General features: G+C 40.7%; 1 protein-coding gene across 1 annotated transcript in view; it reads right to left on the bottom strand.

The window, feature by feature from the left end:
• MGAT4A (alpha-1,3-mannosyl-glycoprotein 4-beta-N-acetylglucosaminyltransferase A) overlaps positions 1-24,853 on the bottom strand; it is a 78,213-nt gene extending 53,360 nt beyond the window's left edge. The window contains exons 1-2 of the mRNA XM_064711007.1: positions 24,735-24,853; positions 20,553-20,867 (exon numbers count right to left, since the gene is read on the bottom strand). Coding sequence (XP_064567077.1) covers positions 20,553-20,646 — 94 coding nt within the window. The 5' untranslated portion in view covers positions 20,647-20,867; positions 24,735-24,853. The remainder of the gene's footprint in view (positions 1-20,552; positions 20,868-24,734) is intronic.
• Positions 24,854-25,508: the final 655 nt, after the last annotated feature.

Here is a 25,508-nt window from a genome sequence, read left to right as displayed (position 1 = left end):
ATATTCTAATTTGACTTTTTAGAGTTCCTGACTAAGTATGTGAGAATGAGCCTACAAGATTAAATTTAAGAAACTATTTTTATTTAAACTTTGACTGAGGTCAAGTTTGGTAAAGTCCTATTCAACTAATTCGGTATCATTCCGTGATAAAATCACCCTCCTCATGGATGAAGGCAAGATGAAGGAAAGGCAGTGGTTGGTGCAGTCTCACCTGGAGTGCTGTGTGCAGTTCTGGGCGCCACAGTTTAAAAAGGATGTGGAGCTCTCTGAATACATCCAGAGGAGGGGAACACAGCTGGTGGCAGGGCAGGAAGGTCTGTCCTGGGGGAATGGCTGGGGCCTTTGGGTCAGTGTAGTTTGGAGAAAAGGGGGTTGGAGGGGTGACCTCATTGCTCTGTGCAGATTCCTGTGCAGAGGGGGGAATTGGAGAGGGATGGTTGAGCTCTTCTCCCTGGTGTTTAGTGACAGCACACATGGGAATGGCCTAAGCTATGCCAAGGGATGTTCAGATTGGACATCAGAAAGCATTTCTGTTCTGAGACATTGGTAAAACACTGGAACAGGTTTCCTGGAGTGCATAAAGTATTTAGGAGGCATCTGGACAATGCACTTAATAACATGCTTTGGCTTTTGCTAAGTCCTGAAGTGGTCAGGCAGTTGGACTAAATGATTGTTGGTAGGTCCCTTCCAACTGAGATTCCCATTCTATGACAAGCTGACTTGTAGGCATTGTATATACAAAACAGTCAATAGTGCACCTGATATTTTCAAAACACATTTGACCATTTAGTGTTTTACTGTTCAGAGATTTCTCCAAAACCAAAAGAAATTGAATTGATTTCTTGTCCAGAAGTATGAAAACACTTTTTTTGATTGCTATTACAGTCAAAAGGAGAGTAGTGAGCCTAAAACCACAGAGAAAACAGAGTGATCACCACCAGTAAAAAAAGATTCTTTTTCTACAGGATTATGGATTCTGTTCTTAATTCATACTAGAGTTATTTAAGAGGACAGAAGAAGGAATTCAGACACTAAGTTATTGGCCTTACAACACTGATGGAAGAACCCCAAACATATCTGTCTGTTCTCTGACAAACAAAACATCCCTCTAACAGCAGCTGTAGCCAATATTGAAGACATCTGGTCTCCAATAATTTCAGCATACAAGCATATTTTTATTTAAGAATAATGTACTATTTTACATTAAAATGAGAAGATTTTCCACACTTTTCTCTGGAAGCCAGAAAGATCAAATAAAATAAATATCTTGCTAAGAAATTACTTCAGAAATGAAAGCATTAATTCTTCATAACTTTTCTCTTAAATTCTAGTCGGTCCAGCAAAACTCCAGAAGCTAAAGACTAAATATTTTAGCTGGCCAGATGCTGTGCAGCTCTCCTAGCACTATGCCAACTGAATCAGTACTTTGTCAACTTTTTTCCTTTGTTGCAATACGTTCCCTTAAATATGCAGAACATAGAATTTAGACAAGCTCACTTGAAAGTTGATGCAGTCTTTTGAAAAGTGAAAATTCAAATGAAGCTTGGGTGGTTTGCCGGTTTTTAACCAGAGATGAAATCTCAGCCCTCAGCCTCCTCTGGGTTATTTACAATTCTTCTACTACATAACTGTAAAAAAAAAAAATATTCCAAAAAGACACCACTAACCCAAAATTACAAACTCAGTCCACTCTCCTCTTAGCCATAGACAATATTGACTACACAGATTGCTAAAGAGTTGTCTAAATTTGAAGAAAAATTCAAAGTTTTAAAACATGGAGTTTCTAACATCTTTGCATGCATATAATTTCTTAGTTTGAGCTTATGTACTTCTTGAAAAATCTGTTAATGTACTTTCACCCCTGCTTTTTGTAACAGCAAAGAGTTTTCCCTTGAGATAAAAAGGGACATTCAACTAAAGGAATAAGAAAATAGGCTGCAGTTTGAATTTAGAAAAGCATTTTGCAGAGTATTTCAGCTCAACTGAAATAGCATAAATCTGAATTCCAGGTAAATTACCAACACTGTCAGAACACCTGCTGAATTGTAATTCCAAATGAAATATCTACTGAACAACAAAACAGAAAACATACTGTGGAAACTCAAAGCAATTTCAAGGCTACAGAGTCTCAAAGTCAATAAAAATCATCAACAGCTTAGTTTCTGGATCATGTTACTTTTTTAGCTAAGTTAGATTTTTTTAATGCCCCAAGCCTGTCGGTGTTTCAGAGGCATTTGGACAATGGCATTAACAATGTGCTTTAGCATCTGGTCAGCCCTGAGGTGGTCAGGCAGCTGCACTGGATGACCACTGTAGTTCCCTTCCAACTGAAACAGCCAGTTCTACTCTAACATGAAAACTTCATGAAGAAACTATTTGAGTGCACTTCTAAACTGAGTGGAGTGCACACTTGTAAAAGGAAACAGAATTGCCTGAAAACCCTTTCGCAACCAAAGAATGTTTCGGCAATGCTCAGTGTTGCCATTATTCCCCAAGGAAAGCCTTGACTGTCTGCTAAAAGAACTACAGTCTACAACACAAAAAGCAGCATGAAAGCTTTACAAGCTGTTATTTATCTTATCAATCAAGCAGGTTCCCAAACATGTTAAATCACAGGCCATATTCACAACTGAAAATTGAACACATCGAATTAAGATTGTTGAACTAAGGTGGCTGCATTCACATAAATAAACAATTAAATGAATAAAACACAAGCTATAATTTACTCAAGAGCTCTGTTTTAGTATGGCTGGTTGTACCAAAGACAGATGCATCAGACAGGATCAGGAAAAGCTTTATGACCTTTCCATATCACAAGCAGGCAGCTGAGCTTTCCTTCAAACTCCAAACCAGCTAAACATCCAAAGTGATGGATCTGCCACACAGACAAAAAGGTAATCAGCAATAGACTTGGCACTCAAAAAGGATAGCAAGCCAAGCACAGAGGGCTTAGCTTTGCCAATTAATTGTAGGCCTGATTTATATTTTTTGCCCTTGCCCAACTGAACCATACCTCACTCACCCCCTTTTTTCATTAAAGAACAACAGGACACACAGACAAAAGGCCCTGGTTGACAACAAAGCTTTGTACACAAATACTCAATAAGTAAAACGCCTAGAGAAGGAACAAATACCAGACACAACAGGACTTTTCCTCTACCCAAGCGGGGAGACTTCAAATCATGATTCAAATCAACAATGTATCACACATTCACCAATGTATCACTGCATTCTCCAATGTAACACTTTATGGCCCACCCTAATGACAACCCTTTCAGCTTTCACAAGTTAAAGGTTCTGCAGCAAAAGCCCCATTTTTCTGTACACCCTATTGAAGAGTTATTAAAATGCCATTAAATAAATATTTGAATGTGTGAGAACACACTGTAGTTAGTGCTAATTCAGGTATTTCTGTGATTAGTTATTCTCCAACTCATTTACTCCCATTATAAAAGCCCCGCAGTAGTTACCATCATGCCATGGGTCAGAGGCTCTAACAAGCTTCATGTATTAATTCATTACACTCCCATCAAGGATGTTGATCAGTTTACACGTTGATAGAGAGTAGAGGTCTTAACTGGCAGCAAGCTTCCACACTGAGTTTCACACAGAGACAGTGGTGAGGCAAGAGGAGGTCATTCCTCAGTGAATTAGGGATTTGTCAATGTGCCAGCCAATTCAATCTGGCACAGCTCTTACAGGAACACTCCTTTGTTTGAGCTACATGAGGTATAAAAATTAAATACTGCACTTCCCGTAAAATCAGTTCAGATGTTGTATGTGATCCATGAAGTTGTAGTATCAAGCAAATCAGTATCCAGTAAGTCATGATGATACCTGCATGGACCTGCATTTCATTCCCACAGATGTAAGCAATATGACTCTTTTAGATCATGCTTGGTTCATAATACCCAAGTACCTTACAAGCCATCACATTTGTAGTATTAGTGATAAAATACTCATCTTCATCTCTTAAAAGCAGATATCCTTTTAAATTAAAACCCTGCTATGCTAATACATGCCAGACTAAATTATTTCCACTGTCAACCAGAAAAAGTGAATTTCTCTAATATATAAAATAAAACTCTTACCATGCTAACACTTAAGTAATTCTAAACTTCATCTTAAAACTGACACTCTTTGACAAAGACTATATTTTCTTTTTAGCACAGGTTTTGCAAAATGTAACTGCAAATACAATTACCCATTATTGTGATATGAAATTCTGTTCCTACTGCACTGCACAGTCATCCAGTGTCCACAAAGATGCACAGACAAAATCCACACACTGGCATTTACTGAGACAGCATGCACATTGCCTCCATTGCCCTTTGGAAGTGACTCCAGAGCTCAGAGATTTCCACAAGGCACAGACGAGGCACCACATTCTCAAATATCCGACCGAGGGAGGCAAGCAGAGGAATTGTCTAACCAATCACAAAGGCACAGACAAAAAGCTGTGTCCACACAAGATATTAAAGATGTTCCAGAATCCTCCTGTGACATTTAGACTTACAAAAACAGCAAAACACTATAGCAAGCTGAGCTAATTATCAAGTGTCAAAACCTGCACATAGGCACAAATCATATTTAGAAATCAGCAATGTCAAACAGTGAAGAGTAAAGAAGGTGTTAACAAAATTTGTCCCCAAAGTTTAAACCTCAAGTGCGCACACAAATCAAATTTTGACTTGTCTCAAAGCTGGCTAAAAGCTGATACATGGTGTCCTTGAAATGTTACAATGTATTACCATGGATGACTACTCAACAAAAGCTAATTAGCTTCCCTGCTCTTAAAGTGAAATTAAAACTTTTATAAACAAGCTATGATGAGTTATAAAATCCAAAGCAGTAAAGCAATCAACCATGCAAATACAAATAAAGCAGTATACTGTAAAGGCTAACAACAAGACATGCTATAAATAAAAGCTCTTAAGAAAACTGCTCAAGGTCAAATTTTATCAGTCCTCTTTCAACACTTGATTCTGTAGGCCTTTTTAGTTACAGAGTTTGTAGCTATGCCTATTCATAAAGCTATCTTATTATTTTGAAGGGATTAGAGGCCATGCAAATTTTTGTGAGTATAATACTCTGTGAAATTAAAGACAGAAAAATATGGGAGATGATTCACAAAAAAATGCATCCTACTAATCATGACAAAACATTTTCTGCATCAGGAAACAAACAAACAAAATCAAGATGCAGGAAAACAAGTGGGCAAGTCATTTCTTTATCCCTAATCTTGTTATTCAAATTGATAGGTCATTTCAGCAATTCACTAGTTCAATCCACAAAAACAATCCATCAGAACTACTCTTTATTGCCCTTGTTTTCCACATAGAGATGTATTTATCAGGACTGCCAGTATTTTTAAAAGTGCTCATTCAAGTAGCTTTCATTGTGAAGAACAACTTGTTTTTGAGGGAAGGTTCTGCAGGTTTTCCTAACTTTGGTAAAAAAACACCTCAATAATTCTAATTACTTCATTTCTCGTTGCAACTTTTTACATTTTGCACTTCAAGGATCTCTATAAACAAATAATGTTTTTTGTTCTCTCCACATTTAGTGCACTAGCACAAGTCTGAAGTGCTTGCTTTGAAACTTTCAGGGCCTGATCCAATCTCAGTCTATATACTCATGTTTAAACATTCCATTGCAGCAGGAGCTGAAGTTGTTTTCTCTAAAATTTTTTAAGCAATCTGAATATGATCCTTTGTCATATCAACCGGTTAAACCTTTCTACTTTGATCTGTAAATTTCAGAATCAATTTTCTTGTAAATAGTTCTTTGATCTGAGAATTTGCTTTCCCTCCATTTTTTCAATCTTTAATATAAATACACTAAAAATTATGTAGCTTACCAATGAAAATGGAAGCATGAAATGGTACATCATGTTTGTTTGATTTTTTTTTCTAAAAAGCCACAAAATTCAACATTTTTCTAGAGGAAAAAAAGTCCTAAGAAATTAAAAAGCCAAAGAAGCCAAACTAGAATTGTGACAACTGATGAATGATTTACTTAAGGAGTATCTTCATAGCTGGATAGAACAGCCAGGAACAGTTTTAAATGTCTCCAGATGCAATTGCACACCTCCGCTTCTAGATAGAATTTATTCAATAAAGAAAGTCACAATTAAGAAGATTTACAAATCAATTATAAAATCCAGTATGACACCACATTCAAACATCCCCTGATGAGGGCTGACAGCGAGTCTGAATGTTCCTTTGGACACAAAGAATAAAAAGAATAATATATCAGAAAATCCAGACACCCACAAATAAGGAGGTCAAGTCAACAGAAGCATATGGTCCTCTGTCTGTGCACTTCCTTCAGACAATAAGGATAATTAAATACATGATTTGTTTGAGAAGTTATTGGCAGCACTCGAGCTGAAGGTCTTCTTTTAAAGCAGAGAAAAGCAAGCCACAGTGATGGGGAAAAAGCAAACAAACAACAACAACAAAAAAAACCCCACCCAACCAATCAATCAACAAAAAAATCCCCCAAACAACCAACCAAAAATTCCCCAATCCCCCTCCCTAAAAGAAAAACCCAAACAAAAAACAAAAGAATTCCACAAAGGAAATCGCACAATCACAGATTTGCAAATTATTTGTCCTGATCTGACTGTTAACTTTACTAGGATTCACACTTCTCTGACTAGTAAACAACACTGCCCAATACTCTAAAGATGAATATAAACCTCAGGGCTTTTTAGGTTCCAGCTACTTGGTTCTTATTTTATTCCCAGAGCTAAGTAAAGCCACCTCTACTGGCATTTCTTCTCTAAGGGGACAGTGATATAAAAACATCTCTGAAATCATGTGCTAAATCTGTCCCACAATAAGCAATCAGTATTTAACACATCTCTGTCCCTGAACAGAAACACTAGGGGAGGTGTTCATACATCCCTTCATACATTCTATTCCCAAGAAGCAAAGCAGAACAACAAAAATCATTGCAACTTCTGCTGTAGACATTCATGGCACAAAGAGTTCAGTTTAAGAACTTGATACAAGAAAAGCTCAGCTGAGTACACAAAGCAATGAATTCATGTAACATGGACAGTAACTCTTTACAGTGAAGAAAATTACCTTCAAGTAACTGTCACTAAAACATCCCACTTTGACATTTCTAACATGTCTTGCACAAGATTTAAAGCATTCAGCAGTGTAAAAGAAACTAGGAAACCTTCAACAACATCACAGTATTACCTCAAAAACATAATTTACAGTGACAGCTTTTACAAAGATCAACATGTCACAATTATTTTTTCAAACTAACTGCCAAATAAAAAGGAAGACTGTAACTATACTGCTCAAGCAAGCACAAAGCTCCAGTTTAAGCAAACATTACAACCATAACACTGAAGCACACTTAAGATACAGGACAGGTCAATAGCTAGCCTGCATTCTTGGCAACACTGAAGGACTGAAGCACATTAGGTGAAAGAAAGCATTTCTATTGCTTTTTTAACATACTAAAATAAAATAATCTCTCCTACATTTCTGTAGAAACATGTGTATTAAGCACACTTGTTGCATTCATTTATTATGTTTGCTTCCATCATTTAGTTTAGATCTATGTGTATACATACATATTATTGCTACCAGTGAACAGGAGTATCTTCCAAAAACCACATAATAGCCAATCACACTCATTCCTAACAGGACATTTTAAAGAAGCCATAAGCATTGATCTGATCAGAGCAGTGTGTGGCTTTAGAATCAGCATCTCTGCATGGTATCATAATTTCAACATTAAAAATAACAACAAAACCTAACCTTGATGGGTTAGGTCACACAGTTCTTTCACATCTGTTAAAAGTGCACAAGAAACAACTCTTCACCTGAAATAGTTACAGATTTGCTGACCATATAAACAAATGTAATTACCCCATAGGTAATCTGACCTCTTAGAGTCAGTTTGACTACAAGTCATCTGTGACATCTCACGTTTCTCCTCAGATCTCAATCAGACAATAATACTTTCAGCTACCTTCTACAAACAAGCACATAGACCTATATTAAGATATCATGCTATCTAGTGGCCTCAAATTCCTGGGGAGCTCTTTTGTGGTGTTTTTCTTTTTATTTTAAAGAAAACTTTCTCTGCATACCACATTTTATAACCTATCAAACTTCTAATTCCATTTACTAACACAACATTCTCTGCTGTCACCGTATTTATGGAAGTAGGGGGTTTGATTCTCTTTGTTACTAACTTGGTAAGTTAAAACTGGAAAGGGGATTTGAAAGAGAAAACAAGTTTCCATAAAATTACCAATTTGGTAATCATTCAAGCTTCTTCTAATCCTCTAACCCTCACCTCTTGCAAACAGCCAGACTTGTACAAGACATTTGACACTGTCCTGCACAACATCCCTGTCTCCAAAGTGCAGAGATGTGGAGTCACTCAGTGGGTAAGGAATGAGCTGGATGGCTGCAGTCAGAGTTGCAGTCAATGTCTCAATGTCCACATGGAGACCAGTGATGTGTGGCACCCTCAGGGATCAGCATGGGGACTGGCACTTTTTAACATCTCTGTTGGTGATAAGGGCAGTGAGACTGACTGTACCTTCAGCAAGTTTGCCAACCCCACCAAGCTGTGTGGTATCTGATGTCTTGGGAGGAAGGGATGCCATCCAGAGGGACCTGGACAGCCCTGAGACATGGAACCAAGTGAATCTCATGAAGTACAAGGGCAAGTGAAAGGTCCTGCTTCTGGTAAGGGTAATCCCAAGTTCAAGCACAGGCTGGGTGGAGAATGGATTGAGAGCAGCTCTACAGGGTAGGACTTGGGGCTGTTGGTTGACAAGAGGTTCAACAGGACTCATCAACGAGCATGTGTAGTCCTCAAAGCCAGCTGTGTCCTGGCCTGCACCAAAAGCAGTGTGGCAGCAGGGTGAGGGAGGTGAGCCTGCCCCTCTTCTCTGCTCTCATGAGACCCCAGCAGCAGTGCTGCATCCTGCTCTGGGGTCCCCAGCACAGGAAAGACACAGATGTATTGGAGACAGTCCAGAGAAGGGTCACAAAGACGGTCAGAGGAGCACCTCTCCTATGAAGACAAGGCTAAGAAGTTGGGGGTTGTTCAGCCTGGAAGGGAAATCTTACAGCACCTCCAGTACATAAAGGGAGGCAATAAGAGAGGTGGAGAGGGATCATTTACAATGGTTTGGAGTGACAGGAAAGGAAAAATGGCCTCAAACTGAAAAAAAAAAAAGGTAGGTTTATATTAGATGCAAGGTAGAACTGCTTTACCATGAGGGTGTGAACCACTGGAACAAGTTGCCTAGAGCAGTTGTGGATGCCCCATCTCAGGAAATATTTAAGGCCAGGCTGGACAGGGTGTTATTTGCACCATGCTCTAATCAACTGAGCTGATCTCAGTTGCCTCAAACAGGAAAACAATGGTCTTGAAACAGTAACAAAGATGCTTGCACAAGGCTTCTACTACTGAGCTTCTAGTTAGCCTTGACTAAGGCCATTAGAGCGTGTGTGCCACAAAGGATAGGAAGGTGAAATTTTAAATGTTTTTGGTGACAAGTAAAAATTTAAACCAAAATACTAATTCTGCACTGAGTATTTTGGAGATTCAGTGCAGGAAATTAGTATTTTGGTTTAAATTTTCCAAATCACTCTGCTAATTACATATTTTAAATTATTTTTCCATGACAGTACTCTTCATCAGTACTACTGAACATTATGATGCTATAACACTGAGAAATATGGCACCACTTGTATTGCAAATGGGTAAACATTTCTGAATAGAATTATAATTTTCATATTGATCCTTTCTGCAACAAGGAAACAAGGAGTTTGTAGAAGAACTAGCACAGCGTAGTAATTACTCCTGCAGAAGAAGACATCCAAGAAATATGATCTTAATAAAGAATAACTGAAAAAAAGTTTTTATTCTCCTTACAGGAAGGACTTTGTGTTTTATCAAAGATTCGTACCCAAAAAATTTTGCATTGCCAAAATTGGATGGAAAATTCAGTTTTTAATTTTGAAATATGCAAATCAATAAAGTCATAGAAGTTTTTATTAAGTGTCCTTTTGCTTTCATATCATTATTGTGGTATAACAATCAATTTGCTATTTTTTTGGAGAATGAAGGGTAGAGTCAACTGCATCAGCCACACACTCTGCAGTTCCACCTAAACAACACAAATGGAAACACTCCCTTTTGGTATAAAAACCTAACCTAATAACAAACTCCTACATCCAACTTCCATTTGAAAAATGCATCTATAATGTCTCAATAAACAACAAAGCCAAGTATCCTTTAATGCTGCTTTCTTCTATGGCAGATTTAACAATACCAACAGCATGGACAAGAAGTTAGGATGTGCCACAACACCAGGTACAGATAAAAGCAAAAAGCTGAAGCATAGGCTCTTGCCAGGCTTTGAGCCATTCTCCACTAATTAAAAAAATTACCAAGTACAAAAATAAGACTGTGACTGTGAACACTATCACAAGCATTTGTCTTACACTTTGAAGGACTGAACTAGCAGTATCATGAAAAATCCAAAACTAAGGCATACAATTTACATGTAAATGCCTGCTTGAGTTTAAATAAGCCATCTCTCTCACCTGGCACTCTGGTAAGCTTGTGTGCCTAGAGAGTGCCAAGACTGCGGTGGGGAGGGTATCCCCAAACTCAAACACAGCAACCACACAAGCTTCACAGATTTGACTTCCAGCAGTTTCCACCCCTCCTCACTTACAGGAGGTTGTGTCTCTGCATCCCCTGCTCTTTCCCAAGACTCTGTTCCACACCCCAAGACTCCGTTCCTCTGCTCCAGCCCTCAAAACCAGCATTCAGGCCAAGCACACACCAGCCCCAATGCTGTTCCCCATGTGTGCCTTCCCATCCATAACTGCCCTTCCACCCCTGACCAGCAGCAGCCTCTGACCCCCAGCAGCAGCAGTGCTGCAGCAGCTCTGCACCCACACAGTCAGCAGAACGTGAGCAGTGGCAGCACAGAGCATTCCAACAAACTCAGAGGAATACAACGTTCACTTTTACTCTGCAGTAAATTTGAACCAAGCCAGACTAACACAGTGTTATGAAAGAGGGAAAAAGAGGATACAGTAGTATGTTTAAAATGTAATTTTTGAAAAAACCCATCCTACATTTATTATCCAAGATATTAGGTTACCTTATGATTGCACTTAAAGCAACTTAAGACCCTTAACTAAACATTCTGTGAATGTCCTAACATCAATTGTTGTCCTGTCTCAGTTTCACCCAATTCAAACCTTTGATCACTTTAATCTACATGTAGCTAAAACACCACAAAACCCAATTCAATAAATTGCTGGATCCCAAAACACAACAAGAGAAGTCTTCCATTCAGTTACAGCTTGTTCCAAGTTAAACACTTTCCTCAAACTGAGTTAAATACAGTTAGGTCTAAAGCAACATAGTACAAGTAGAGAGTAAAGCATTAGTTCCTTTTTCAGGGTCTTTGTGTAACATAAAATAGCATTCTGTACAACTCAGCAAAGCAATGTGGAGGAGGAGAACAAGGGAAAATGAGCCCCGACCTGAGGAAGTCTATGAGAAAGCAGTTATTCTACCAGCACATGTGTACACATGTGAATTCCAGAAAGGTCTCCCCTACTTCTTCCAGAGTCCCTCTCATCAACAGAGAGCTTCATGCAAAGCAAAAATGTTTAACCCTGATGCTTCCACACAAACAAACTCTACAACACATGCACCTCCACACATCCTCCAGATTGTGACTCACAGCACATACACCAACCAACTGTGCAGTGAGTGAGTGGCTGACCCCTCTCAGACATCCCAAGCACGTGGATTGAGCACTACTGTGCCATTGCTGCTCAGCAACTACTGATCACAAATATGCACTTACAGAAAGCTTCCCAAAGGTGTCACTTGCTGTGCACACTCCATCTGTGTGAACACAATTGGAGTTTCTGCTCATGCAGTAACCTCATCAGCAACAGGATGCCTGTGCAGCAGCACCCACCCATCCAGGCTGCAGGCTCTGCCTCTGAAGGGATTTCTGCCCAGGCAAAATTTCCACAAAGAAATTGAAGTCTTGTCCAGGAAGACTCCTGTTTATGGGTCAAAAACCTTGTCCAAAAACTATCACATTAATATGCTCACATATTCTTCAACATTCAGGGCTCAAGATTTTTGAGGGTTAAGATGCTGAATATTCTCAGCATAGTTAACTTAGAGTCCAATGTGGCAAGGAAACAAAGTGCACAGCAAAGTGGAACACAGTAGAACACAGAAAAAGCAGCTACTTCTGATAACCTGAAAGCTTCCAAACACTTTAACATGATTTGTTTCTACTACAGAACTGTCAGCAACTCAGTGAGTTTCTGTACATGTAAATCAAGATGCTCTTACTTTCAATCATTTCTTTCCCTCCTCTCAGAAACAAACATATACATACAAGGCAGGAACTACAGCAAGAAAACCCAGCTTCCTAGAAAGAGATTAATGATTGATCTACAGCCAAATGTTTAACATAGCAATACATTAGAAAAAAAAATTCATCTAGCAAAAATAACTGCTCAGAGGAGTGAGTACTACTACCTCACTATTACCAGCACTATTTTAAGAGTTGAAACTTTTAGAAATTCTTAATAGCCTAGGCACAAAACTCAAGTTATTGCGGAAGTGTGGTTATTGTTTCCACACACGCTAGCGGGCTGAGGTTGCTGACACTCCTTGTTTCTTTGTGCCTTGACAACTGTGTTGAACAAGCTGTTTCTGAGAACACATTCTTCCTAACTTGTCCTCCTTGCAAACAACTCAGGATCAAAGCTTCATCATGCTCACACATTGCTGCAAATTAACAACAACCTTGTAAATCAAATGTAATCCCATCACATTTGTTTTATTCAAATCTCTCTCTAAACAGTAGCTCTACAGTTCCCCTTCAGGAGCTGTGCAATCAAGTACGAGGGCTGTTTATTGGCACAAGTACTAGTAACTTGTAATGGCAAAAAAGATTGAGTTCAGCCCACCTCTGAACTGTCTGAGGAAACTTACACATCCATGGCACTGATATGTAAGACCACAATGGAACTGCAGGCAACTATAGCAAAATTTATGCTTGATAGGCACTGAAAACTTTTAAGTTATTTTTGAGCATTATATAGTAAAATTACATACTGTCACAAGTGAAAAAGAGGGGTTCTGTTGTTTACAGTTAGATGGATGGGTGGCACATCTGTGGGAAGCATCCACAGGAATAGGCAGAAATCTGCATGAAAGCTGAGGAGACAACCAGCAAAACAGCTGGAAGCACAGCTCTAAAATATTGCAGAGCAATTGCTTTTTAGGCAGAGACTAGCTGGAATAAAGCCTTTCACTGTGAGCAAGGAAACTGCTTTCTATTCACTTTCTGCCATGCTCAGGAAAACAAAATATAGTGCATTATAAACAAAACTAAATTATAGACTTACCAGTGTATCATCTTAAAAAAAAAATACAAAAAAACCCCAACTTTCAGGATTCTAGTCCTAAAGATTGTATCAATAAAGAAAAAAGCTTTTTTGTCATCCCAGCAGCAAATAAAGTCATAATTGCACAGCAGGAAAAAGGTTACTGAGTAAGGTACTACTCCAGCTGTGGGGGGAGGGAAAAAAAATCACACTTGAAAATAAAAGTAAGTCATTTTTTGATGTTTTTCTAACGCAGTATGTTCATGGCTCCTAGCTACAGAAGTGGCTGTTTATTGTTAATAACAGCAAGAGACTAAAAATAAACAGATAAAGGAATCTGATAAATACAAGAAAATATTTAATGTATTTTAAGGGATTAAATTATATTATAAGAAATGGCAACACTCTCATATCTCATGCAAACATCAATATTATTTAGTAATGAAACACACTGTCATGTTGCTCTTGGCATAAAGAGAGATAAACCTGGCGAATGCCAAGAATAACTAATATAATTTAGGTTAGAAGGGACTTCTGGGGGTCATCTAGTCCAATCCCCTGCTCAAAATTATTTTCACCACAATTGCTACTTCAAAGCTAGAGCATTGCTGCCAGCTGTAGGTCTTCCCTAGGTAAGATTTATTTTGGAAGCGTCATACTGACTCACGCTTTTTGTGCTAGCCCAAATCTCTATTGGTACCAATTATGGTATCATTTATTTGTCATTGCTGATTTAACTATTCTTGAAACTGCCCACATAAAAATTCTTCACCAACAACTCCTCCCCAATAATCTACTCTACTATGTAACTATTCTTGCCACTACAAAAAGTGTCCACTATCAAACCTTCCTCTCCCATTCAATTTCAGTCCCTTAGATCCTGTTATTCACTATGGCCACAAACAATAGATGATGTCTTTTTTTTTCTTTCTTTCTTTTTTTGACAAGAAATTCTTGGCAAGAACTTTGAAAATATTTGAAAATTATCTTCCTGTCTCTCACCTCACACCTCTCCTTTAAGGTAAGGAATGTCAAGACACTGACCCTTCCCTTACAGAGCAGACTTTCTGGATCTTTGATCACTTGTTGCTTCTTTGAACACCATCTAATGAATCTATTTTCTTTCCAGTGCACCATCCCAAAGCAGACACAGCACAAAGCAGAGCAGAAAGATTTCCTGTGTCTTACAGAGCAGTAGACTTCATACGTATTTCCTTAAACCTCTTTTTTGCTCAACTCCTATTGTTTTCTGCAATAATGCGATGAGTCATATGTAGCATGACTGCCATTGCCACCTATAATGCCAACATAAAACTTCTTCCCAATTCTTCATGTTCATATTTGATTCTCTTTTTCTTTACAGCACCCCATATTTTGACTGGGGCACTTTCACCCATCTTCAACCCACCTTCACCCTGCTTCCTGACTTGGTCTCTCATTTGTTTAATCAATTTTAAATTTCAGTCTCATTGTCTACCTTTATTGCTCCTCCCATCAGGGTGTAAGAATTCTCTAGATTCATTAAGGAAAACATCAAATGCCATCGAAAAAGGATAGATCATTGCAAAGCCCCTTTTACTCACTTAAAAATGCTACAGTAAGTAATGACCAACTGTATCAGATGCAACTGTCTTTTCTAGCTTGGCTAAATTACAACCATGATAGTCTCAATAGTCTCTGGATGTGAGCAGCAACCAGGATTTTGGAGGAGTTGTTACCAAAAATTGGTAAAAGTAAAACTCCTTAACACTAATGTAGCATTAGGAAGCCGGCATTCCATATCTGGCTGGATGCAAGAGGCGATATCTCATGGAAGCACTGAAGACTCAGGCTGAAGAAGAATTACAAGAAGCTACACTGAGCAGAAGTATGGGCTTTCCCCAGCTCTAACACTAGGCTGTAATCAAGAGCAGTACCTCAAGATGTTGGCTAAGTCAGATCCCATTAAATACTCTGGTAGTAACCAAGTTTTATAATTCCAGATGCGCTAACCTAGCTAGCAGGTTCTAAAAAATGCCAGGAGCAAGGCAGCACTGCAAAACCCCTTTGCTAGCAATCCTTTTCACTGCAGTTCTCCAAAAACCACTGCTCCCAGAGCAGTCCTCCTGCAGCAGTCATAAGACAGACACAAAGATGCTGCAGACTTAAACACTGTCCCACCTGAACAGCTATACAGCTCTTCTGTATTATTCACCCAGGAGAGGGTGTTCACTACCAGTAACCAATTACATTCCTGATTAGCTTCAATGAAATACAACAATTTTTAGTATCAGTAAGCTATAGGCCAATTTCTTGTTGAAAACAAGCTTGAAATTTATTTTAGATAAAGAACAGAATAACATTCATGTGCTAGTGTTAAAAAGAAAAAGGAAATTCTCATTTCCTTCAATTTCAGCTCCTGGAGGATGTGCAACAGAATTTCCAAAGGAAAACAACATTTTCCTTCTATTTAACAGAAATTAAAGAGCCCCCTCTTCTTCAAAGTGGCATAAATTTTTTTAGCACCTTCCACTTTAGCATCCCAGGCCATCCCTTCCCTTCCCCTTGCTCCTAGTTTATAGTCCATTTAAGTTTTTTGGTTGGTTGGTCTTAGCTCACACATCAGTGGGAAATGAGTGTGTAACTCTGAAGATCAGAACACACAGCCAGAGGGCTGTAGCAGCATTTACCTGCACAACAGCTTCTCTAGGATCCATGTAGAAACTAAGGCGGGTTAGAGCTGCAAAAAATATGTATCTCTCAGAATTTTCACCTTTTCTTAATGAGAATATTGCATAACTACTGCCAAGGGGGAAGATAGATAGATAGATAGATAGATAGATAGATAGATAGATAGATAGATAGATAGATAGATAGATAGAGATAGATATAGATAGATAGATCAGATTCTGTCCTCCTTGCCTTGTTCCCTCTGTGGTACTTACTGTAGGACTCTTCTTCCTCTGGGGATAAATATTGCTGCTTCTTACTCCAAAATTAGCCACCCCTGGCTGAGGTTTTTTGTTTTAGTCACAGTTAGGTTTTGTTATCCTTGCTAAGTTTAGATGTTTTTGAACACTTACGACTATTGTGGCTGAGAACCAGCACTGCAATTCTAATTTTGCAAAAACAGACAGAAAAGAGAGAAGATGACATTTTTATTATAAAGTCTAGGCCATTTTCTCTCCAAATGAGATAAAATTTCATGCTTAACAGAAAACACATTCAACCTTCATTACTTGAGCATGAGTGACTGTTCAGTGAACCAGGAAGCTAGATAAATATCTCAAAACTTTTCCTGGAGGTCTTCACATGGGAATTTGTATTGGTGTACCAAAATAAACCATCCCCATGTAGTGAGGAAATCCTGCAGTTGGAAAACACCCCTGGATGAATTGAAAACCAGAAGTTATTCAATCAATTCTTCATCATTAAAGAAGAATGATTAAATACACTAATGGTTTCAGGCTGCTGTGACAACTACATAGTGTAACCAATTCTGAAGGACTAAATTGCATCAGATTTTCACAATAGATATTGCAGTACCTGTTCTCAACACTTCAAGTAGCCAAACATCTCCTAGAAGTGATGCAAGACACTGCTAACAACTGTCTTTGGTCAAGAATAAAAGTTACATACTTTAAATGAAAAAATACTTGAATTCTATCCTACCATGCCTGCACTAATTCAGTGAAGTTATTTACCTTCCTTCCTAATTTCCACAGCCATCAGGAAGTTTGTTGATCCAAGTAGGGAAAGTTATTCAGCATTATGGAGCATAGGACTCTTCCTGGAACATTATGGACTCAGACCAATAGTCACATTAAAGAACAAAGCATCTAGACTATACACATTTTACATAGCACACAACTGCTTTGATGTAAACTTTGTGATTGGTCTAATAGGTATGCAGTACTGTTCTGTACTGGTTAGATCTTAAGAGCAGTGCCTTCAGGGTAAAAAACCCACCACATTTCTAGAGCTCACAAATGAGGTGGTGAAGACCAGTGACCCTGAGCAGGACAGTAGTAGCAGAAAACAATTCAGTCACAGGAGATGGTATTAAGCATAAAGTTATTCCTTGCATAAGGGGTCGGTTTTAGGAGGAACTCAAGGACCTCTTACACTGAACTGTGAATGTGAAGTGACTGCAGATCATTTAAAGTGTTTCTTCTGCACACCACAGTAATGAGCATTTTTTAAGATTCCATTTTCAACATGTACTTCATTCATGCTAACCATAGCACATTTTAAACCCTAGAAAATGGTCTTTCAACTGATTTGCAAGAATCCCCCAGGAGAGGTCTTTCCCAGATGCATTCAGGACTTGTACTGCTTCCTCACACCACCAGTGCTTCTACATACTGAATGAAGTCCAGAAAGCAACAAAGACCTTGGACTCATTTTGAAGATTCTCTCCAATGACCAAAAATATTTCAGTGAACCTTCTTCAAACACAGTTATTTTATAAGCAAAATCATATGATGGGCCATTTCATGCACATAGCAATATATGACTTGTGAAAAGTTATTCACATAATCAAACCTCTGGCTAAGATACAGCCATGCTCTTTCCAGCAATGAATATTTCCTTCAGCTCCTGGCAACTTCTCAGCATATCTTAAAGTTTGTAAAGCATTGTTCTACTGAGACAAACTTTTGTGCTTTAAAAGTCTGTATCACTTACAAGTATCTAAATACTATCCTGTTTAGACTAAGTCTACATACATTTACTAGAGGAAGGTATGATCTACAAAAATATCAGATCATCCCAGTCTAATAGGTATTCTACAAATGATGCTGCATTTTAAGTGACAATCACCCAAGACCTTAGTTTCTAAATTAAAATTAATCACTTGAAAACTGTTTAGGGTAGTTTAAAAAAAGTATGCTTCTGCTTTAAAAACCAGAATTTGTTTTAGTTATCATTGGGCAATTTGAGAGAGGTAGCTTTTTCTTTAAGCAAGTGCAAAACAGCATTTTCTTTCTAACTTGCAGTCCAAAGATTGACAAATACCTACAGGAATCTAAATGTAATGAAAAACAGAATATGATCATCAAAGAATGTGACACCCCACAGCCTTTCAGTGAATGGGAACAGCAAGCTATGTTTGTTTCTAACTTAGCCACTCAAAAATTTGTAATGAAAGTGTTATCAATGAATTAAAATACCATCCCACAAGGCTATAAAATTACATTGCACTGGAAAAAAAAACTTCAGCAAATATTTATGATCAGTTTTTGAAACCTTTCCATTGTGCATTGATTGAAAAATGTGGTACCGAATTAACTCAAATCTGTTTTGATTTTGAGTAACCTGTGAAAAAATTAAAAGGCAATGTTCTATGTATGAACATCTCTCGAACAATATTATTTAGACTTTATTTTCATGATTGTGACTTATGATTAATTAACAAATTACTGATGTCCTGTTACACTGATTTTTATTTCACAAACTATCATAATGCTCAACAGCAAGATCTTGAAGAAGATAAATGCAGAACTCTTATACCAGCATTAAGAAAGTATTGATTTTAAGCACTCAGATGGAAAACAAAAGTATAAAAAAAGAGCAGTCTAACTAACAAAAGCTTAAATTGCTCAAATATATGGCAAAGTGCCATATATTGTATATTCTCCAAATAGCAGGTTTTTGTTGATTTAGCAGAGACTTTTCTTTGTGTCATGCTTTGACAAAAGAGAGCAAGACTTGCAAGTCATATATCAGGTAAGAAAAAAAACCCAACATATGGAAGAATTTCATAGAAACATATCTTTGCTGAAGCAAGAACAAAATTCTTACAAGGTTCTTAAGCAAGAAATTAGTAAAAATGTAACTACTGAATTGGTTAGTAGCCAAAATGAAGAAAGTACTACCTTCCAGTGCTATTCAGACACCCTTTTCTTGTCTTAGCCACATCTAAGCTTTTATTGTCTAATTAAAAATCTCTATATATTACCATAACCTTGAGAACCTGACATTTTTCCTGCTGCTTGCATTCAGAAGGGTGGCCTACCAACCAACTGCTACAGCAGAGATCACAAAGCATCTGCTTCTTCCACAAGTGTCCAATGGAAAAAAAAAACCCAGCATGCCACAGAGCTCATCTGCTTCTTTTTTACTTTAATAGCTGACCATGCTACAACAGACAGTATTCCTGGAAAACCTCAGCTTTCTCTAATTGGACTTGAGGCACAACTGAAAATACTATTTTCTGCAGAACAGTCAGAACAAACAATCACTGAAGATGATTATTAGTTCTAAAATTACTTGATCTTTGAAGGACATAGTCTCCTATTTTTCAAGAGATCAGATGTTTATAAAATAAAAAAACAATCCTTTCTTCTTCTAGAAAACATTGCTGAACAAGTTTATTTGCTTTACTGAAGGACAAAACTAAATCACCTTACTTTCATAAACAATCCCAACCCTCAGAAAAACTGGATTTTTCAGGGTTCACAGGGAGTGCAGTAAGATCAAAGATATATGAACAGATAAAAGTCTACTATACAAAACAGTTACTTAAGTATTTTATAAAATTGCTCCTTACTTTAATAGATGCATTTCCTATTACCTAGTGGATTTCATAACTGTATTTTGCTTCTTACATGGTACTTTAACAAAAAGTATTTTAAATTTTTTTTCAAAGACAGTAAGAAAAGTCTTCCAACAGTGTTGATTGGCAGTTTGCCACTGCCATCAGTAAATCACCAGGGAAGACAGAAAGCAGAACCAAAAATAACATTCTCTAGTTGGGTCCATTGGCCATATGTTACACATGAAAAAAAATAAATAAACCACCAACCAAAAACAAACATATGTTTCTCCAACAACCATAAACCAAGAAACAAAAAAATAATAAAATCGAACCACAACTCCTCAGCCTTGACCAACCCATTCATCCAAGCGCAGCACTTGCTTTTGCTAAGGTATCTTTCTGGGTTTTTTTTTCCCTTTTTAAATGAGGACCACCCAAAGTTAATTTTCCTGAACTTATTAGCAATTGTTTATTTTTCACCAAGGCAGTACCTTCTGTAGCAGAGCTAGTCAACAAGCAATTTGCAGATTGCTACCATACAGCAGCAGCACACAGAAATGCAGCCACGTGAAGGTGATTAGGTTTTGGAGTTTTTTCCTTACCTTTCCCATTTTGCCACGCAGTGTACCAGGACAAACTGAGGAAAGTAGTGATGAAAACTAACACGGTGGCCACAGTTCCATTTCGGAGCCTCATCTCATTTCAGCATCACACTTGCTTATGTTCTGCTAGTGGTGAGGAGTGATCACTTGGGCTTGCTGCAGTGAAGTCAGCTCCAGTACTCCAGCAGCAGCTGGACAGCAGCAACACGAAATGTGGCTCTCACATATCAGATCTATCATAAATCAATCCATTCCAAACTGCTGGACGCTTTCCCATAGTTCTCATCAATCCAGCTTCTCTTTATTCTTCTAGTTCTGTTTAAAGGAAACAAAATTTTAACAGATTATGCCAAAAAAACTTACAAGAGTCCCCCAAGAACTGAAATACACTACATCTTCTGTGTCTTAGGTGCACCACCCTCTCACTGCCTCAGTCTTGGCTCAGAGAACAGAACTTATTAATGTGTGCCTTTTCTAAGACTATTTGCATCTGGGGGAGCTGTATTTCACAGGAATTTGGTCACCAAAGGACAAACACACACATCACCAACATTACAATTTGATTCTTAGCTTAAGGGAAGGTCATGTGTCACCTGGCAGGTGTCAAACTGATACAACAGCTGCTTTCAGGATGCAGTAACTTTCAGGAGGCCCCACTCCTAAGACCTCACTTCAACAAAACCCCTCTGAAATCAGTGGGTCTCATGTAACTGCAGGTGCAGAACTGTCTCCAGTGAGTTGAGAGACCAGAGCTTTGAACACTGTGTGCAAACCTACATCTCTCATCTTTGCTCAGTGCAAGAGGATTTGATCTATCCACAACCATTTTTTCCTATCTCAGCTGCAGCTAAAGCACTAACTACAGCCCCACCTGCAGAGACTGCTCAATCCATACCAACTGGCATCAACCCAGAACTCCTCTATATCACACAGGCATAAAGATAAAACCTAAGTTACCTACAGCTCAGATTTATCCCTCAGAAAAGTTCCATACCCTGGTATTAGAAAAATCATCAACTGGCCAAAACCAGCCAGTTGTGTTAATCACACTGTCTTAAGCAGGACAAAGAGAATATAGGGCAATAAATAAACTGACTTTAAGAGAGAGGAGAGAGGTTTTCAAAGTATTAAATCATCTCTACAGTAGTCAAACATTAGCAGTCAACATTCTTTCAAGGCACTGCCAAGATTTTTCCCCCACTATAAACTATATCTGATGCAAGTATGTTACTCAGCAATAAATAACTTGCTCTGCATTTTCTTTGGAAGAAGTCTCTGTCACCTTCTTGCACTGCTGCATTCAGAACAACAGGGGAAAAAATGTTCTTTATTATTATGGTACCAAGAGATTCCAGTCCAATTTGAACTATTCTTCCCAAGCTTACATCACAGCACATATCACCTCTACGAAAGGGCCCACAAAACAAGGCATAACCAACAAGCATGTTAACAAAAGAATGGAAACAATCAATAAAGTTGCAGAACTACACGCTCTTGTGTTCAAATCTCAGTCACATCATCTAGGTTACTGGAAGTGTTTACCTTTGGACCACAGTTACCTCACCTATAACGCCAGTAACGTGCTCTGTTTGAGGAACTTCATGCACAGAAAGGTTTGTGGCTTTAAACATTAACTTAGAAAGCCTACAGTATGTATGAGGAAGGCAACAAATGCAAGTACATGAGAAGCAGACACAGTGGATGATAAAATTCATGAGAAGCAAAATAATGAACTGGAATAGAAAGAACTGCAAAATGCCTTACAATGAGAAACCCAAGCTCAACACATGAGAGATATAGACAACTGAGACCCACATAAAGAGCTAACACAGAGAGCACAGAATGCCAGGAAATATCATCAGTCCCAGAATGGGAGATGGACAAAATGAAAGCCAGAAGTAAGGGCAATAATAACTGCCTTGATGAACTTTAATAGCAAGGAGAGGCAAAGATCCCAAGTCCCAGTTTTATAAGGATTATGTGAATTTAGGAAGTTCACGTGATTCCCAAACTACCAGATAAGCGACTAGGATACCGAGACGAACAGCTCAACTCAGGAGAAGTGTCTCTGAAGCAAGGATGCTGTTACCCTGTTTCAGTATCCTGAAACTGTAACTTAGCCTCCCCATTATTTTAGCATCAGACCGATCTCTCTGGAGCAGCTCAGGTGCACAAACAACCAGGCTGCAAGCTAGAGGGATTATCCCAGGGAGGGGAACTGGCAGCTGATCCAACGTGCAAACAAGAGAGGGCAACCAGGCGAGTAGAAATATTATCCAATAATGCAAGGAACCGTCTGCCTTTCCAGAAAACACAGGCATAATTTTTACATTTGCTGCAACAAAACCAAGATGCTGCGTTTAGGGCCTCTCATTGTGCTATCTGAATCCTCCAAAATAGTCAGGAAAAATTCAGAAAACAAAAAAGCAAAAGGAACAGTAGCAACCAGCTACTGGTTCAACTGATTCAACCAGCAGTCAGTATGTGCAACATTGTGTCAAATCAATAACTATCATGAGTTTGAGTTGGCTGGTTCTGCTTTCATCCTTCTCTTCGGGTGTTGCAACCACTCCTCTTAGCACAGGCACCAGCAGCCCAGCTACAGCTCAGCAGTACTTAGATGATTATTTAAGCATTTCACTGTATCAAACTGCATACTTCAAGGCCATGCATAAACCAGACATGTTCCAGCTCTTAAAAATGTATATAGCTAAACCAGCAGAAACACATGTGTAGTTGCACATAAATTATTTAAGTCCCAGGCGGTCACTTTAGGTTTGTTCAATAATTTACAGCACAATCTAAACAAATTTAACTGAGGGGTAATCCAGTTTGAGATGCCAGTATGATAGGGTATAACTAGACAGATGAAGCCTATGAAATTTGCCCAGCACCATTATGACCTGAACCTTTCCCACTGCAGACCAAAGGGAATGACCCGGCTGGATGCTGAAGGCCGAGGGTGCTGAAGGTGCCGGCACCTCTCGCATGCTGAGCAGAGCCCTACTGAATCACAACTTAAATAAACCAAGAAGTTTCTGCTTGTATCCAGACACTCCCAAAATACATACAAAGCATATTCCCAACCGCAAACCATAAAAACTGATGCACTCCAGTGCGCCTGCAAAGGCTCTTCACATAGCTGCTGAAGGGCTGGATGGTGCGGGATCACAGCACGAAGCGTGCCAGACTTCCGAGAGGATGAGCCAGACCCCATCCTGCCGGGAGGGTGCGAAATCTCCTACCGCGGTAGCGCTGCTGCACTGAGAAGGGCGCTCTTGAAGGCACGGAAGAGCAGCCCGAGAGGAAACGGCAGCTAAAAGGCGAAGGCGGCGGGGACCGGCTAAACAGGGGTTTTTCCGCCGTGTTTCCACTGATACGCTCCCCCGCAGCCCGCGGCGCGCAGCCCGCCGCCGCCACGGCCGCCCCGGCACCCCGTAGCCCTCAAAGGCGGGGAAGGGAGACCGGCTGCCTCCGCGGAACCCGGGCGAGTTAGTCAGGACCTTCCCCGCTGCCCCTCCGCCCCGGCCGCAGCTATCTCGTCAGGGAAGCGAAAAATCGGGGGGGTGACGGGCACCGGGAGCCGCCAGCTCTGCCGGGCGGCAGAGGGCGAGAGCTGACGGGGACGGAGGGAAGAGGGAGGCGGGGAGGGAGAGCGCCGGTCCGGGGAGCTGCGCGGCGCCCGGGGCATCGCGGCGAGGCTGCGGGGGAAGGAACAGACACAGGAAACTGCAAACTCCGCCGAACGCCCCTGCGATCCCAGCGCGGCGAGGAGGAAGAAGGGTGGGAAGCGGGGTATCCCCAGGCACCCCGGCAGGAGGGAGAGAGAGGGCGCAGCGCCGCTCTGCCCCGGAGCCCCGCGGGCACCCCCGAGCAGCGGGCCAAGGGAGAGGGCGGCAGTAAGTCCTGCGGAGGAGCGGCTGGCGCTCCCCGCACCGCCACGCAGGTGCACGGAGCGCAGAGGAGAGCGGGCGGGCAGATGGCGGAGCAGGACGGCCCTCAGCCTCCCTCCGGCGACACCGCAGAGACCCGCGGGGAGGGGAAGCGCCTCCGCCGCGCTGCCGCTCCAGAGGGTGAGGAGAGCCGCCCGTCCCCGGACCCCCCCGGAGCCGAGCCGGCGGTCCGCAGGGTACGGGGCGCGCAGGGGCAGCGGGGCGCGCTGACCGCCGCTGCCGTGCTCACCTGTGCGCGGCGCTCCGGCACGGCGGACCCGCGGGGCGCGGGGGCTGTGCGGGCTCCGCCGGGGCTCTCGCTCCCCTTCCCCGCCCGCCCCCCGCGTCAGCGGCGCGCCCAGCCCCGGCGACCGCCCCCCGCCCCGAGCGCCATGGAGCGCGCGGAGCCCCGCCCCGCCCACCCGCCGACACCGCGGGCAGCCAATGGGCTCCGCCGCGGATGGCGCCACTCATTGGCTTGGTCCCCTGTCACTCTCTTCGGCCTCGGCTATAAATGGCGCTGTCTCGCAATGCCTCCCTCAGTGGCTGCGGCGGGAGCCGGGAGCGGGGGTGGTGTTTTGGAGTGCCGCTTTCGGCAGCGCGTTCCCTTTTTTGGAGCTGCTCTTGGGGGTTTGTGGCTTCGGGAGAGCCCCAGGAAAGGTTTAGCTGCGCCAGCGCTTGGGCGCTCGTTGCCCCCTGGTGACGTGCACTCTCAACTTGGCTCAGGGCTGAGCCCCTAGCCTGCTACGTGGGTGTTTCTCCGTCTGCCTTTCAGTGCCCCACAAGCCACACGTATCGATGCCCCGTGTGACCTGCCGGCTCACCACTTACAAGAAGTCACAGTCATGAATTTCACCATTGAGTTCATATCCTGCTAATAAACACCTCCCGGAGCTTGGATTGGGAGGTGTTGAAATTAAAGAGCGGCTTGTTGCTTCACGGCAGTAAATGGAGCCCTTTGTCCCGCTCTGGGCACGGTGTTCTAGGGCAGCGGCGTGTGGGCCGCCCCGGGCTGGTTACACAG

This window comes from Zonotrichia leucophrys, chromosome 1 (assembly GCF_028769735.1).
Source record: "Zonotrichia leucophrys gambelii isolate GWCS_2022_RI chromosome 1, RI_Zleu_2.0, whole genome shotgun sequence".
NCBI lineage: Eukaryota > Metazoa > Chordata > Aves > Passeriformes > Passerellidae > Zonotrichia > Zonotrichia leucophrys.
This window is presented reverse-complemented; position numbering and strand designations above follow the sequence as displayed.